General features: G+C 30.0%; 1 protein-coding gene across 6 annotated transcripts in view; it reads left to right on the top strand.

Moving 5' to 3' along the window:
• The window catches only part of LOC108569362 (hepatic leukemia factor), a 43,761-nt gene that overhangs the window by 10,008 nt on the left and 17,582 nt on the right, over window positions 1–16,171 (top strand). Inside the window, exon 1 of one of the 6 annotated variants that reach the window (XM_017930899.1) lies at window positions 2,852–3,182. The exons of 2 other annotated variants lie outside the window; for them this stretch is intronic. In XM_017930899.1, the coding sequence (XP_017786388.1) occupies window positions 3,008–3,182 (175 nt within the window). In that variant the 5' untranslated portion in view covers window positions 2,852–3,007. Of the gene's footprint in view, window positions 1–2,851; window positions 3,183–6,434; window positions 7,087–16,171 lie in introns of those variants that run through there. 3 more of the 6 variants (XM_017930884.1, XM_017930892.1, XM_017930907.1) reach the window with 3 other exon arrangements.

Raw genomic sequence — 16,171 nt, 5'->3', positions numbered from 1 at the left:
ATTGTAATGACGTTTTAATAAATGTCATTAAGGGATTTTTTTAATAGTAATGAAAGTTTTTGAGTAATATATTTTATACAGATAATAAAAAATATGAATGTATTTCGAAAAATCTTGAAATAATTTCGATTTTTTGGAAAATTATTGATAGAAGATTGCAATAAAATACGAAAAGTTTATAATTTATGTAAGTATTTAGTAATTGTTGTGCAAATATAAATGTTTTGTTGGATGGAATTAAAATTCTCGCGGTTTGGAGAATTCCATACTAAGTGAATAAATATATATTGGTAATTTTTATTGCTACATTTTTATAAATGCATTATTGCCATGACCAATCTTAAAGTACTTCTTGTACATTGGTGGATGATTTGGGCACATGATATATGCGTATATACCTGTGATTTCGTATAGGCAACTTGTTATCTAATTAGACTGTGATTTTGGTTGCATAAAATGTAACGTGATTGCGGAGCGAAATTATTTAAATTCATGGGAATACAGGTGTCGACTGTGGATGTGTGTGCACGATCCGAGCTGCCCCTTTTTACAGCCCGCCTCGATATGAACCATTTCGATTCTGTTTCCATGGTATTGCTGCTACCTCTTTTGCTTCACGCAGGAATTCGCATGACTAGATTGGCGCAGAGCACGTGTCCCTTCACGTGTCCCGACATCGTTATTCCACAGCCTCCTTGTTTTATTCCATCCAGCAATACCGAAATAAAAAAAATCGTCCTCGCGTCTCCATGACGACAATTCCGGGACGGCGTTTTCCGTCTAAAATTCGGTCCATATTCTGCGTCCGTCGTCGCGCTCCGATGGTAACCAAAGATTATATTTCGTGAGCCGCTTTCTAAATGGAATGGAGCAAACTCTAGATCCGATGATTAAGCTCTCAGTCCGCAGAATTGGCCTAAAGTGTCCACGATGAAGAAAGTATCGGCCATACCATACCATTCCACCAACCAACCAACCAACCACCGTGGCTGCGCTGAGATTAAAAACTTTTTAACATATGGTTTTAGGTCCGCGGAACTTAGACGCCTACATATAAATTTGTAACTTTCACTTTTATCGTTCTCAAGCGGAGAAATGGCAGGCACGAAATATGTGTAAGCTTACTTACTGCATGTTACTTGATTCCGTCGTATTATTTCTTCTTTACTCTTTGCCATGCAGTATTTTACATTTCGCAGATGGTCATGTTCGCCGCATCTCGTTCGTCGTTTTTCCTATCTTTTAAACATCATTCAATTCTGACGAGTCTTATCACATCAACGCTCTTCCTTCAACTCGACACACATTGCCGAACGAAATGTTACTTCCTGAACATAATAAATGAATCTCATTAATCTCATGCATTTTAATAACATGAATATGCATCTGTAATATTCATAGATGTCGCAGTTTTGTTTGTTTTGTATCCAATACTAATACTCTCAATACTTCTATTTAGCTACTTGTACTCAAAGAAACTCGATACTTGACGAGTATTACTATAACAACATATTACAAAACAGAATTTCATTTCCTGCAAATAAACACTGTTACTTGCAGCAGTTTCTTTCTCTTACCCTTAAAAATTCTGTTATAACCAATTAGGTCGCAGTACAACTATAACCAAGTATGTTATGGCGCGCACTAAAAAAGGTTGAGAATTACGCAGCACTTGACAAGGAACTTACGGCAAGCATTAGTTGCAATTGGCAAGGGTTGCATTTTATTGCGTCAGTATTTATAATGAAATGTCAGTGCATATTATGAAACTATCAGTGTTTTAATTAGAATATTTATAAATTTAATATTATCATTTATGAATAATTTAATTAATTAATAATCAAAAAAAATACCGATCAAATAAACAAAATGTGTTTTGATCCATTGAATTTTTGGTCCTGTAAAAATTCATCATGTTAAGGGATGAAACCAACGAAATTAAACGGTAATTCCTCTTTCCTGGACATTTTCTAAAAAATATAGGCATGTTGAAAAGGTGGTACAATGCATATACCATAGCCTCTCAAAGAGTTAAAGATACTTCCAAAGTACTTGTTGAATTGAGATAAATATGCAAGTTTTTTTTTATTACTGATTCAATAATAATTTCGTAGAAACAATACATTTAGTAAATTTTATAGTTTTCTAACAGTTACAGAAAATTTAGGTGTTGGATTCAATAACACATGTTTATTTATTAAGTTAAGTATGTACCAGTACCTGGTAAAAACCATCAAGTACTTAACTATCGATTTATATGCGACAATTAAGAAATGTATGTCATATATGGATGATTAATTTACTATATTAGAACAAATAATTGAATTTTAGCAAAAAGTAGATGATTGGCACTTTATATTTAATTTTTAAAAAAATATATAGAAAAGTTGCAGTCCAAAATAATTATATTGATTTGTTTTGCTTTATTATCAGACAATTCTGGTATGTTTATTTATAGAGTAATGAAGCACTTGCAATATCTTTGTTTAGAATATAAATGGAATTGTGTGTGCCTGTATGTGCTTTTTTTTCTGGTAGCAAAACGCGGGGTTTAATGTGTAAAATGTACGTGTACATTTGTAATGCAATTTCACGCCACCAACCACGAGCACGAGCACGTGTACGACACCGTGAATCCGGAATCCACGTGCGCTCCACGGTGCGGTGGTGGTAGCCACCGTTTGCAACCCCCTAACACACAATCTCTCTCTCTCCGTCTCCTTGGAAGTCACCCTCTTTGCAGTCGACTTGCCCAGTTTTTATTAATGTCTCTTCACATTCGGTTGATATGATCGAGTCGTGCATACATTTCCAAACTCTGTAAACCTCCCTTCGTTTCGCTAACAAACCCAAGCGAGTTGCATCTCAGCCAAGCGGATAAAAAAAGAGAGGAAATCTAGTCGCGTCGGGCGAATCTTGAACGCCAAATTTCAATTTAAACTCTTTATCGGACGTGTGAAAAATCGCGGGCCCATTTTGGCCTCGGGATAACTATGGATATTTCTCTATGAGCACGTCCGGGGTTGGCGCCTACCAAGGAAGACCGCCTCCCTACGACGATGCCAACTGCACACATCTTCCGCCCCAGATACCACCCTGGACGCAGGACTCCAGATCATGGCACACGCCGCATCTAGCACAGCATCAAACTGCTATACCCTTTAAGAAAACCATTCCACAAGGTATTTTATTTTTTTCATTCTGCAAATACTCTACTATCATCACTATCATGCATAAAGTGAATAAACTTATAAAATCTCAATAATTCATCGAAATTATTTATTATCAATAATAAATATTAGAATTGACCACAGAAAATACTCTTTTAAATCGCCCGTTTCTTTGACGCATTGTATATAAATTAAAGTCAGAACTTGAAACATTTTTGGAATGAATTAATTTATAAAAGAATAATTCAGTAGATTATGTCAATGAGACAGAGTAAATACAAAAAAAAGTTACAAGAAATTGTGTAAATTAGCGTTAAAACAATTGAATTAAATTAAACTTCATTTTTGCATTTCCTTCTCGCCATAGCTTACTTGCAAATATTGTTTATCATTGTTTAAACAATTGAATCAAATATACATTATTCATGTATTTCGATATCTTGAAAATATTAACCAATATTATAACAAAATAAGTAAATTAAATAAATCAGATAAAGTAAATAAAATAATTAAAAGAAATAAAAAATTAAAATAATTAGATTATATCAATAAATCTGTGATTATAATAAATTATTATCAAGTAGGCTTGTATATCTGTAAAGGGCAGATTGTAAAGTGAAGGGAGAAGGTAGGTGTCGTGTCTTGGAAGAGAAGTATGGCAATCGGGTGAAGAGCTTTCACGAAATTGCCTCATATTGGAGCTCATCTAATTTTCATATCATTTCGGTATTCTCAAGGGTACATTACATTATCATTTATATTTTGATATTCACGTGGACACGTTATTCAAATGCACCCATTTTTCAATACGCTGAGTGTCCCCTAATAGCTTTTGCGCAATATTGCAATAAGATTACCATTATTCCATTATTCTTTCGCAAATTAATTTACTCGAAAGCCCGATTATTATTTTATTTACTAAGAATTTCCATATGTTTTTTTTTATATAAAATATTAATTGATCTATTGTCTATGTAGTCTAATGATCAATTAAATTAAATTAAAAAAAAACAATTAATTGTGTTATATTCAAGTCTACATTTAAATTTAAATCCATTAAAAAATACTTTAAGTCATCATTTCTTGTAAATATTAGTCATACTTAATTGTATTAATAATAATGTCTATAATACTAATTTAATATATAACTATTAATTAATATTTAACTATAAATCAATATTTTTGTCATTAAAAAGCAAAATCTAATTAAAATTAATTGAATGCTCGAAACTTATAGTAATGGTATTTTTTTTGTCATTCTACAAAATTTGTTATATATACTGTTTGTGATAAAGTACGAATAATTGTAGATTAAATAATAATTTTAAAAAGTTCATTTTATATGAATAAAGCAAACGGGGAAATAACAGAAAGACGTGTAACGATTGAACTAAATAAAAAGGTTAGAGGTCAGAAGAATAACAATTTATAACACGTTTCGTGTATAAATCAAACAGGAAACAAAAATGAACTATTTGAAGCTACAATTAAATTTATTATTTAAACAGGAAATAGGTCAATAGTACATTTACTAATTTACGCTCAATTAATATTTCTGTATATTAAAGATTTTCTTATAAATAGTTTTTTTTTAATAAAAAAATAAATAGTCATTTTTCTTCATCGACAAACATTTTGTACAAAAAAAAGCTACTTACAAGTAAACACAACTATTATGATCGATTGAAAAACTGTAGTTTATTTATAGTTTATGAGATTTATTCGAGTTAAGTGGTAATAAAAATGAACAACATTAAAAATGAAGAATTGCAATATTGTAGAACAAGTTTTAAATATCTGCAAACTCTTTTTCTTCTCTTTACTTAAGTATAGCAATTTTTAATGAATTTATCTTTTTTATCATTTTTTTTTAAATAAATACAAATTTCTGTTTAATTTTCTTAGATTTGTCAAGAAATCTTATAGCAAATACAAATATTACAACAATAATTTATAGAGAAGTAAAAATATTCAGCTAAATTGGTCATAATTGTTTCCAATATGTTAAATAATGTTTAATAATTTGTTATGAAATTTAAATGAAAAATAACTAAATTCATTTATTTATATCAAAATAAATGTTTATATTTTCTTTGAATAAAAAAAAACTGCATGTAACGCAAATTGTGTAGTATTATCTTCGAACTAGTAGTATTTTATTTGGTAAAACTAGGACAGATATAAGTAAAGACATAATAAAGCAAAATATTCAGCAAAATAATCATTCAAATGGAAAATGTTTACAACTATTATCATGAAATAAATTGAAAAAAAAGTTTATATTTATATTTTCTTAAATCCAATTTTGCAGGATTATTTCCAAAAAGAAGTATTTTCTTCAGTCAAAAAAAGAATAATAAAGCAAAATATTCATCTAAACTGATGGTTTCATTAAGTTAATGTAAAAAATAACTAGGAAAACTAATTTATTAATTTAACAAATTAATATTTATATTTATTAAGAAATACTTCAGTTGACTCAAATTTTGTAGGATTAACTTCGAGAAAGAAGTATTTTCTTCTATAAAAGGACAAAATTTACTAAATTATGAAGCAAAACATTAAAGAATCTATTAAAAAAAATACTTAGGTTAACGTGAAATTGGTTGGATTGTTTTTGAAAAAGAAGTATTTTTTTTTGTAAAAGTTGGACAAACATTTAACATATTCTTCTAAATTTATTATTAATCTAAAGTAATACTGAAATTTATTTAAAAAGAACTTCAGTAAATATTGTAGAATTATCTTCGATAAAAAAAAGTATTTTCTTAAGTGCTCCTAAAAATACACAAATGAAGCAAAATATTCTGGTAAATTTATAGCTAAGATAAAATTTTAAAAATTTCTTTAAATTAATATGAAAAATGACTACAAAAACTATTTTTTCATCTAAATTAAAGAATAATTAAAGTTATTTACAAATAACTTCAGTTAACGCAATTTTTTTAGGATTATCTTCAAAAAAGAAGTTTTTTCTTTAATGTTTCAAAAAAATAAATAAATGAAAATATTTAGCTAAGATAAAATATTAAAAAATATTTTATAATTTCTTTTAATTAATATGAAAAATGACTAAAAAAACGATGTATGTAGGAAGTATTTCTTTCGGTAAAAGAAGAAGTGCAAACATGAATTAATAATGAAGCAGATTATACGTTTATTTGGTTCCGAAAGAAGCGATGGTTAATATGTACGCTATTAATATTAAATGTTTCGTACGTGAAGAGTTTGAAGAAAGTCGATGTCGAAATAGTACTTAATTTCGTATTATTATTATTATTTTTTGGTGGGGAAACGTATATAATTGGTGTGCCAAAAAATTAAAAAAAAAAGCGAAAGTGTATGAGAAGAGGACAATGGTTAATTAATGAAGGAAGAAGGAGCGATGCGACAAACCGACGAGTGTGCTGTATGTATGTGTATGTATGTACGAGAGAGTGAGTGTGGGTTGTTTGTGTGTGAGAGAGTGTGTTTGTGTATACGAGGAGGCACACATATACACGAGCACATGCAAGACAATACGGAGCACCTTCCGGCATTTGCGAAACATGATCAGATCCCCACCTATCCGTTCAAAATACCGTGATAGAGGAATAGAGGTGTGTGGCCCATTCACTCGCAGGAGTCTCCAATCAGTTGCTATTCTTCCGGCTCGGTGATATGGCTGCAATTTAGCATGTTAATTTAAGTATATGATTTAGTAGTATAAATATATACAACATGAGTTTTGTGGTACCTGTGAAAGAATCTCTAATGGAATATCAGTTACCGCCGCCAGTGTCCGCTCCGAATGTCGGAGCCCATCAAGTACCAATAGGCGTCATGCAGGGTACTCTTACCCACGTGCAGGCCCAGGACGACTCGAGCAGATGGACCCAGTACCAACAGCTCTGGAGGCAGCATGTTTACATAAACGGTACGACCCTACAACAACAAAAAATAATTAAAGAAAAAGAAACATCTTTGACGAAGAATCACATCAAAACTCTTAAAGAAACAAATTATGCACTACCTTCTTCGATTATCATTTATATAACGAAACGTACAACCCTGCGTACCAACAAACAATAACAAAAAAAAATATAAACCACCAAAAAACATAAACCAAAATAATTCACAACCTTCTTCATTATTATTATTTAATTTTTTTGTTTAATTCAAACGTAATGAATGCACCACAATGAAAACGATCACGTGACGCCGTCGTCCTTCAAAACTCATCACAAAACCATACGCTTTTTTTTATTTTCTCTCTCGTTACTTTATTTTTTTTTTATATATATTTCCGCGAACATCAGAAACGAAGGGTTTCCTCCGAAACCGCAAATGTGTCCGTAATACCTTCTTTCTCCATCCCTCACTTATTATACACGTTATTAACGTCAACTTTTAAACCCTTTAATCGAAACTGTTGTTATTTATTTGTCGGCTTAATTAGCGATAAACAATATTTGACCTTCGCATCTTCCAATTGAATTGCGTTTACTCGTTTTTTTGTGTGTATATTATTATTTTGTGGCAATGCTAGAGACACGACAATGAGAGGTGTGTTTATTATGATAATGGACAATTTGGGTCCGATGCTATTTACATGAATCAGTGACTCCGCTCTAGTCGAAATTGCATTATCAACACACATACAACAAAAAGAAAATCATTAACTAAACCGTACACGCCTCAACCATTCATCTTCGAAATTAATCGAAATTCGAGCAATTTCGTGTAATCACTTTTCCTCTTCATCGATTAAACCTACCACAATTTATTTAATATTAATACTATTTCAATCCTTCAATTTATAATATATTTATCAAACAATTCAAAGATCATAATTTCTTTTTTAATTACATTTTTACATCTGTTTTCTTTTTCATTTAAACTTACTACAAACTATTTAATATTATTAGTTTTTTTATATAAAATATATATGTTTCACTTAATATAACTTTATTTATTAATATTTGTTAATATAACAAATATATAAACTAAATTATCACAAAAAAAATAATCGTACAATTTTTAATACTACTTTTACATCACTTCTTTAATTCTTATTAATTCCACAAATTCATGCAATTTTATCTCCTTAATTTAATAAGAAACAAATTGTTTAATTACACTTGTATTTAAAAAGCTTTCGATACTTTTTTTTAACAAAAATTAACTTATAAATTTTTATTGTGAATTTCATATTATTTTGAATTTTAGATTTTTTTTTAAATTATTTTTTTTTTATTAAATAAATATTCTAAAATATAAATTGATTGTATACGAATTATTATATAGATTTAGTTTAGAATTGAATGAATTATAAATTTTTTAAAATGTTTAATTTAAAAGAAATTTGTCAAAAAAATTCTTGGAAAATGGAAATCAGAAATTATACTAGACTAAATTATTATAATTCAAATTATGTATGAAATTATTTTAATTGTTTGAGGATAGACGATGAAAACAAATAAAAATATTTGAGTCATGTGCTGCAAAAGTTTCCATGTTAATCTAATTGTTTATTTCTTAGAAAATGCACACTCAAAGCCTCAAACACAGAGAAAAAACACATTATTCACAATTGTTATTTACTCTTTTTTTTTGGACTTATCAGAAAACGAGATGTTTTTCCATTCCTAACATGATGAGATCAAGATGCACCTCTCTTCCGAGACGTGATCGTTGCGCGATATTCCGGACACGAAGCGATAGTTAAAAATGTGTGTTCTGATCTCGTCTTTCTATGTTTTTCGTAGTTTAGAAATAGAAGGAACAAGGGAATCGATCCAAAGATATATTCTACGTGTCCGCAATAAAGAGTAAATGATTCTTCTCCTCGTACCCTTCGCGAGGAGAAGAAGTACGCAAGGAAACGCAACAATTTGCATAATGTATTCCACTTTTGTACTCGATCTACAGACAAGTTCTATTTTATATATATATTTATATACACTTAAGTCTTAATAACATCGCGTATTCCTGGAAAAAATAAATGCACGACATTTGGAACGCAATTTGAATTCTCGTTCTTGCAATTATGAGATTATTGCTGGATGATCTATTTGCTTGTAAAAAAAACATAGCCAACTATAATAATACGTTAGAAATAAGTTTATACTTCCAAATAGACTTAGTTTATATAAATTATCAATTTATTTACTCCAAAAATGAATTATCTAGAAAAAAGAAAAGAACCAATAAACTTAAGCTATTAAAAGCGCATTTTATTAAGACAACTATAAAATTTATATACTCTGCATTGAATTTAGTAATAAAATAGTTTTATACTTAAGTACAAATATTGTTAACAAAAGAAAAAGCTTAAATAACTATTATTTAAGTTGTACAGGAATTTGATTTGGAACATAGTAATAATAATAATAAAAAAAAGCGTTAAAGTTGGGATTTCAGAAATAAACGCATTGGAATGCGTTCGAAATAAAATTGAATAAGTATCTTGATTCGAGTTTCAAGCTACGCCATTAACTGCAGAGATAAAGGTTGATTTCTTGTTTATGGCCTTTCACAATTTGACATTTTTCTTTGAATTTGTATAAATCACTGTAATTGGCATACATTAATAAATAATAATTTCTTATTTTAATAAGTATTTTCATTAATTAATTATTGATATAAAGAAAGAAAAAAACATTTTCATATTTTGATACAACAATTTTTTGATACCTAAATCATTTTGATCGTTTTCATCTATTTTTGTCATATCTAACGTATTGCCATGTTTTTATACTTCAATAAATAACTAATTATCAAAGTATTTGAAATGAGTTTAATTAAACCAAATGTGATGAGAATATTTTGCAGAATATCTTCCGCACAAATGACTTAAACTCGCTTTTTTATATTTCATTTAGTTTTGAGGAAGCGCATTTCTATCCATTCATTTGAACAAAAAAATCAACGATCGAAACGCCCCGTATAAGGTTTATGGCGGTGTGTACGTGTGCGTATGCAGGCGTGTGTTTCTTTTCCAACTCGAAACCGATTAATTAATCTCCGAGGAGGCACCAAAACCGGCGAAGAACGAGAACCGCAGCAAGAAAGTTTACCAACCACACTCTTGCCCTACACACAATCGAAACAGAAAATGAATAGAAAAAAAAATAAATGTGTGCAATGATGTAACGTTTCTGTGCAGCGAATGAAAATTGCGAAAATTAAAGGAAAAAAAAATATAAATAAATAGTTGAAAAAAAAAAGAGTAAATTCAAATAAAAGTAGAAAGTATTTTTGCAGATATTTATATGAGATTTGTGTGATTAGAAAATGGTAATATTTGCGTAATTGGTTTGGAAAATGTGTGTTTTTCTTAGTATGGTTTTGGTTGAAGGAGGTTTGAATGAAAAGGAGAAGAGATACGAAATTATGTTCTAATCCCGGAAGAGTACTTTTGCGAGCGGAGAAAGTGTTTGGTTCTTACTCTGGTAACGTGGAATCGGTCTGTGGGACGCAGACGGCGGATTGCGAAACTCCTACGTACTAATGTCACGCATTTACCAAGAGGTTTACCTGCACATTTTTTATATATTAACTTCACGCTGAAATAAGTAAAACAAAAACGATTAAGTTTTCGTTTCCACCTTTAAATGGAATCTTTTCGAGTGTCTCACAATGAAACGTCATTCGCTGTCAAGTAATAATTGAGAAAAGTTTAATCGCAGCAACAAAAATAATAATAAAAGAATACAATACAATGCGATATTATTTTGCTGCAAGTGTAATTTATGTATTCTTCGCAATAACAACAATAACATCAATCGTAATAACAAATTGCATGTGATTCTTGGAATTCATTACAGGAAGTGTATGATTAGAAACATCCTTACGAAGCGGCGACATGAAATAGCACCGAATCCCATTTGATTATCGAAAGCTGGCATTGGATGCAAATTGAAATGATTCGATGCACATATTTTTTTTTGTTTGTTTAAACTTTCGTTTAGAAATAGATTACGTTTTCATCCTGTGCGAAAAAGGATAATAACAAGGAGAGAAAAAAATAATTGCTAGAAACGAGATTGAGAGTGAACATTACAAACGAATCTGTATGGTCTTGGTTTCGTTTTAATTGCCATGGCCAATTGAATCTCGGAAGAGAAAACCGTTTCCCATTGGCTCCAAAATAATCGTGGATGAAAAAGTAAAAGTTTATGTATGTATGTATTATATATATTTGGCAAGCGCGAGACGTTTTTAATGCCCCCATACAGGCTCATGTTTATTTTCGTACGAAGACACGGACCACTCCGTGATATTTGGGAACTTTCGCCTCGGCATTTCTTCCGGGCTACCTCCAACCCCCACCACATTCGCACCACATAAATTAAACAATTTCGACAAAGTAAAAGTGAACACGCCGACTTTTCTTTTCGTTGCTGTTGCTGCTTCTTATTATTATTTATTTATTTTTTTATTTCTTGTTGGTATGTTCACATTAAATGCGGTAGGTCAATCTCACTCTCTTTTTGACCAACCAATTCTTTAGTTTCTTCGTTTTTTTGATATAAAGGAAGTTCAACCCCTCATCATTTATTTTTTTATGTATATATTTCTGTTCATTCAACCAATTATTTCATGTTCATTTCTAGCAGCTTGGAAACAAAATTTGATATTGGCGCGTTTCCATTAAAGATATTTTTTCATCCAATTAAGTATTTCGTTCACATCTTCAATAGCTTAAAATTTGAATTTGTCGTGATTCCATCAGCATGAGAACATACTGTAATATTTGTCTTTTCCTACATTTATTTCTTTCTCATCTTCAACAACTTGCAAAAGTTTGAATTTGTCGCATTTCTATCATCAAACTTCAATCTTACAACATTTCTTTCTTTTATTTTTATAGATTTCTCTATTAATCCAACCAATTATTTCATACTCATCATCAAACAGCTTGAAAATAAAATTTCAAAGTTGTCGCCTGTCATCATCAATGACTTCGATCCTTTATCATTTCTTTTGATTATTTATTTTAACATTCTTCTTTTCATCCAATCAATTACTTTATTCCCATCTGCAACAACTGAAAAACCAAATTTGAATTTGACGCGTTTCTATCATGAAATGAAACTTCGATTCTTCAACATTTGTTTTGATTATCTACTTTAATATATTTCTTTTCCTACAATTATTTCTTTCGTTCTCATCTTCAACAGCTTGCAAAACCAAATATAAATATGGCGCGTTTCTATCATCAAATGAAACTTGAATCCTACAACATTTCTTTCTTTTATTTTTTATAGATTTCTTTATTAATCCAACCAATTATTTCATACTCATCATCAAACAGCTTGAAAATAAAATTTCAAAGTTCCCGCGTTTCATCATCAATGACTTCGATCTTTCAGCATTTCTTTTGATTATCTATTTTAACATTCTTTTTTTCATCCAATCAATTACTTCATTCCCATCTGCAACAACTAAAAAATCAAATTTGAATTTGACGCGTTTCCATCATGAAATGAAAGTTTGAACCTTCAACATTTCTTTTGATTATCTACTTTAATATTTTTCTTTTCCTACAATTATTTCTTTCGTTCTCATCTTCAACATCTTGCAAAACCAAATTTGAATTTGGCACGTTTCTATCATCAAATGAAACTTCAATCCTACAACATTTCTTTCTTTTACTTTTATAGAGTCTTCTATTAATCCAATCAATTATTTCATACTCATCATCAATAAGCTTTAAAATAAAATTTCAAAGTTGCCGCCTTTCATCATCAATGACTTCGATCCTTTAGCATTTCTTTTGATTATCTACTTTAATATATTTCTTTTCCTACAATTATTTCTTTCGTTCTCATCTTCAACATCTTGCAAAACCAAATTTGAATTTGGCGCGTTTCTATCATCAAATTTTTCAATCCTTCAACATTTCTTTTTTTTATAGATTTCTCTATTTATCCAACCAATTATTTCATACTTATCATCCAACAGCAGGTTCAAAAAATAATTTAATATTTGCCGCGTTTCCATCATCAATGACTTTCAATTCTTCAGCATTTATTTTGATTATCTTTTTCAATATTTTTCTTTTTATCCAATCAATTACTTCATTGTCATCTCCAACAACTTAAAAACCAATTTTGAAGTTGAAGCGTTTCCATCAAATCTTTCGTTCCCTCAAAGTAGAAATTAAATTTATCGCTTTTCCATTTCTTCGATTATTCACCATTTCTTTCGATTAATTATTCTCTTTGATATTTCGGTCAACCATCATCTTTAACCTTTTCGCAATCCGATTCGAAAGTGAACGCAAGCGATACACCGATACTAAAATCACTTATTGTTCATGATTTCAGTCGATTTGCACCGCTGAACCAGTCCTCTCCTCTCTTCCAACTTAAAACGAAAGTGGTTACCACCGGTTCTACCATATGACTGTTTGCACTTAGGAACTCTTATACGAATTCGTACAAATCTACACAGAGGTGCGCCTTCGTTAAACACACACACTCGCTTTCTTACCTATATTTCGACGTTTTATTATTTCGGAAACTGCGCTATGTTGTTGCTGCGAAACTTATGATATCGCATTTCGAGCAACACTCGCTCAGGGATAACTGCTTTTTTTATGCTTCTTCTCTCTATCTCTTCCTGCATCTGTCGAACAGATCATCCAATAATTAAAGTATTTGCTTTTCGCGCGAAACGCTCATTTCGGAGATCCTCGAAACCGGCTCCATCTAATAACAATAATAATAATCACTAACCGACGTATATATTTCTTTTGTTCCAGGTGAGTTGATTAAGACTTAATTATCCTCCATGAATATCTACGATACGTAGCGCATGCACGTACAGCGGCGCGTAAGTATATGAAAAAAATCTAAGTGATACAAAGCTGCCGTAATTATCTTAAATAATTAGTTACATCTTGTCCCAAGGAAAGAAATTTCGCGGAATAATTCAATTGTCTGTGTTTCATTTTCTATATATATATATAATCTTTTTTTTATATTTTACCTTGTGATTACCAGCTAGAACAAACACCAGGAAACTGAAGTATTTTTCCTACGTATAGAATTCTCTCTTCTCTCCATATTATTCCATCTGTTGTGCACATATATTCACATATACGTGAAACATGCACGAAACTATTATCAAATTGCCATCCATTATTCATTGGATAGTCCAGAAAATTATTTCCTCTCAATTCATTAATAATAATTTCACAGTTCCTCGCAATTAATAACAACAACAATATCTAAGAAACGCCTCAGTAAATCACCGCAAACAATAGCGTTGTTATTCTTAAAATATTGTTAAAAATAGAGTGCTCGGAATCCTTGGGTTTCCATCGATCTTCGCTAACTTTAAATTGAATTTCGCAGAAGACGTACCTGAACTTTAGACTCGTGCAAATAGGATTCGAGCGAGGATTAACACGATTTGCTAATTTTAATGCTCTTCCTGCGGACTGCTTCTCAATTAAGGCACGAATAAATGCAAATACACTCGAACTCGGTTCCAGGCTCAAATAAACTTTAACGTCAAAATGACATTACAAAAAAAAATAATCCTTTAATGTAACTTTGATCATTATGAAAACAAACCAAATAAACAATTGTTGTTTATAGAAACTAAATGAGCTTAGTTCCTATAAACTAAATACTTGATAAGTAGTAGCAATTATATTAAAAGTAAACAGTCAAAATGCATATATTTGCAATGCAACCTTGTTTTTTAAGTTAAAAAGCTTACTTATCAAGTGGCATTTATAGAATTAACATTTTACATACTTGTTAAGAATAACAAAAAAATCTAATTAAAACCAATCTTAATTGCCAATAAAAGCGATAAAGAAAGTTTTTAGTGCATTATTTCCTTAATTTCAAGATTATCGTGTTGTTAGTGGATATTTTTTTATGGCGTCGATGGAAGAAAAAAAAATTCAAGTCCTCGGGTAAAGTTTCTATTTGTGTTCGAGCGAAATTTTTGCGAAAATTGTTTTCGAAATTTGTTACCTCCGGCTAACATGTTTATTTATGACTACACTTTGTATATTTATTATATAGTTTTTAACTATTTTCGTTTTTATAGAAGTATGCATTTTTTTTGTCTTCTTTCAATTAAAAAATAAATTAGAACAACTCAAATGTATACTTAACATAATTAACAGTATTTTTTAAAGTTTATTTAAAACTTGGGATTAAATAATCATCAAAATTCTACATGTTTCAATAGGAAATGTAATTGTTTCTTGCTATTAAAAAGATGAATCATCATAATAAAGATATGCTGAGAAAAATATAAATGCAAACAATTTAAGAGAATAAACCGAAATTTTTCGTTCGTGTCTAAACAACGTTTCAGTCATTATTATTATTATAATTTTTTTTTATGTGTACATAGGCAAATGCAAAATTACATTACAGTTTTGAGACACACTCGCATCCAAGGACATTTTCATTATATAAAACTGCGAGTATGTTAGAGAAATATAATTTCCTTTCGACTTGAATGGAATACCTAAAATTGTGTGAGAGGAAAAAAAGAGCGATTACATGCAGAACATAAACGCTCGTTCGATATAATCGATTCCAACATGTGTAAACTGCGATGAAAAAGGAAATGTTGAATATACACCAAAAAGAAAACATTCATTATATTTCATTTCGTAAATGTAACAAGGAAATTAAGTAATGATATCATCACTGTCTCCCTTTTTAGCAATGGTAATATTATCTTTTTTTTATAAGGTAAATCATCCAACGCATGATTTTGAATTGTTAAATTTGTGCAAATTACATTAGTTTATGTATTTGTGTCTATAAATCAAGTATTACAATGATTATCTTACGAAAACTGTCAAACAAGAATCACCACTGCATTAGACTGTCAAACAACAATTAGCATGGATACTTCTAATTATCTAACTTGACGGCATATTGCTTACCTTTTGTAAACTGTCAAATAACACGTTACCATGGTTACTTCTAATTATCTAAGTTAATTATTGGCTTTACTGAAATACAAAAATTTCCATT

The sequence above is a fragment of the Nicrophorus vespilloides genome, unplaced genomic scaffold (genome assembly GCF_001412225.1).
Source record: "Nicrophorus vespilloides isolate i.1.1-1 unplaced genomic scaffold, Nicve_v1.0, whole genome shotgun sequence".
NCBI lineage: Eukaryota > Metazoa > Arthropoda > Insecta > Coleoptera > Silphidae > Nicrophorus > Nicrophorus vespilloides.
The sequence above is the reverse complement of the archived record's forward strand: the minus strand, read 5'-3'. Positions and strand labels throughout refer to the sequence as shown.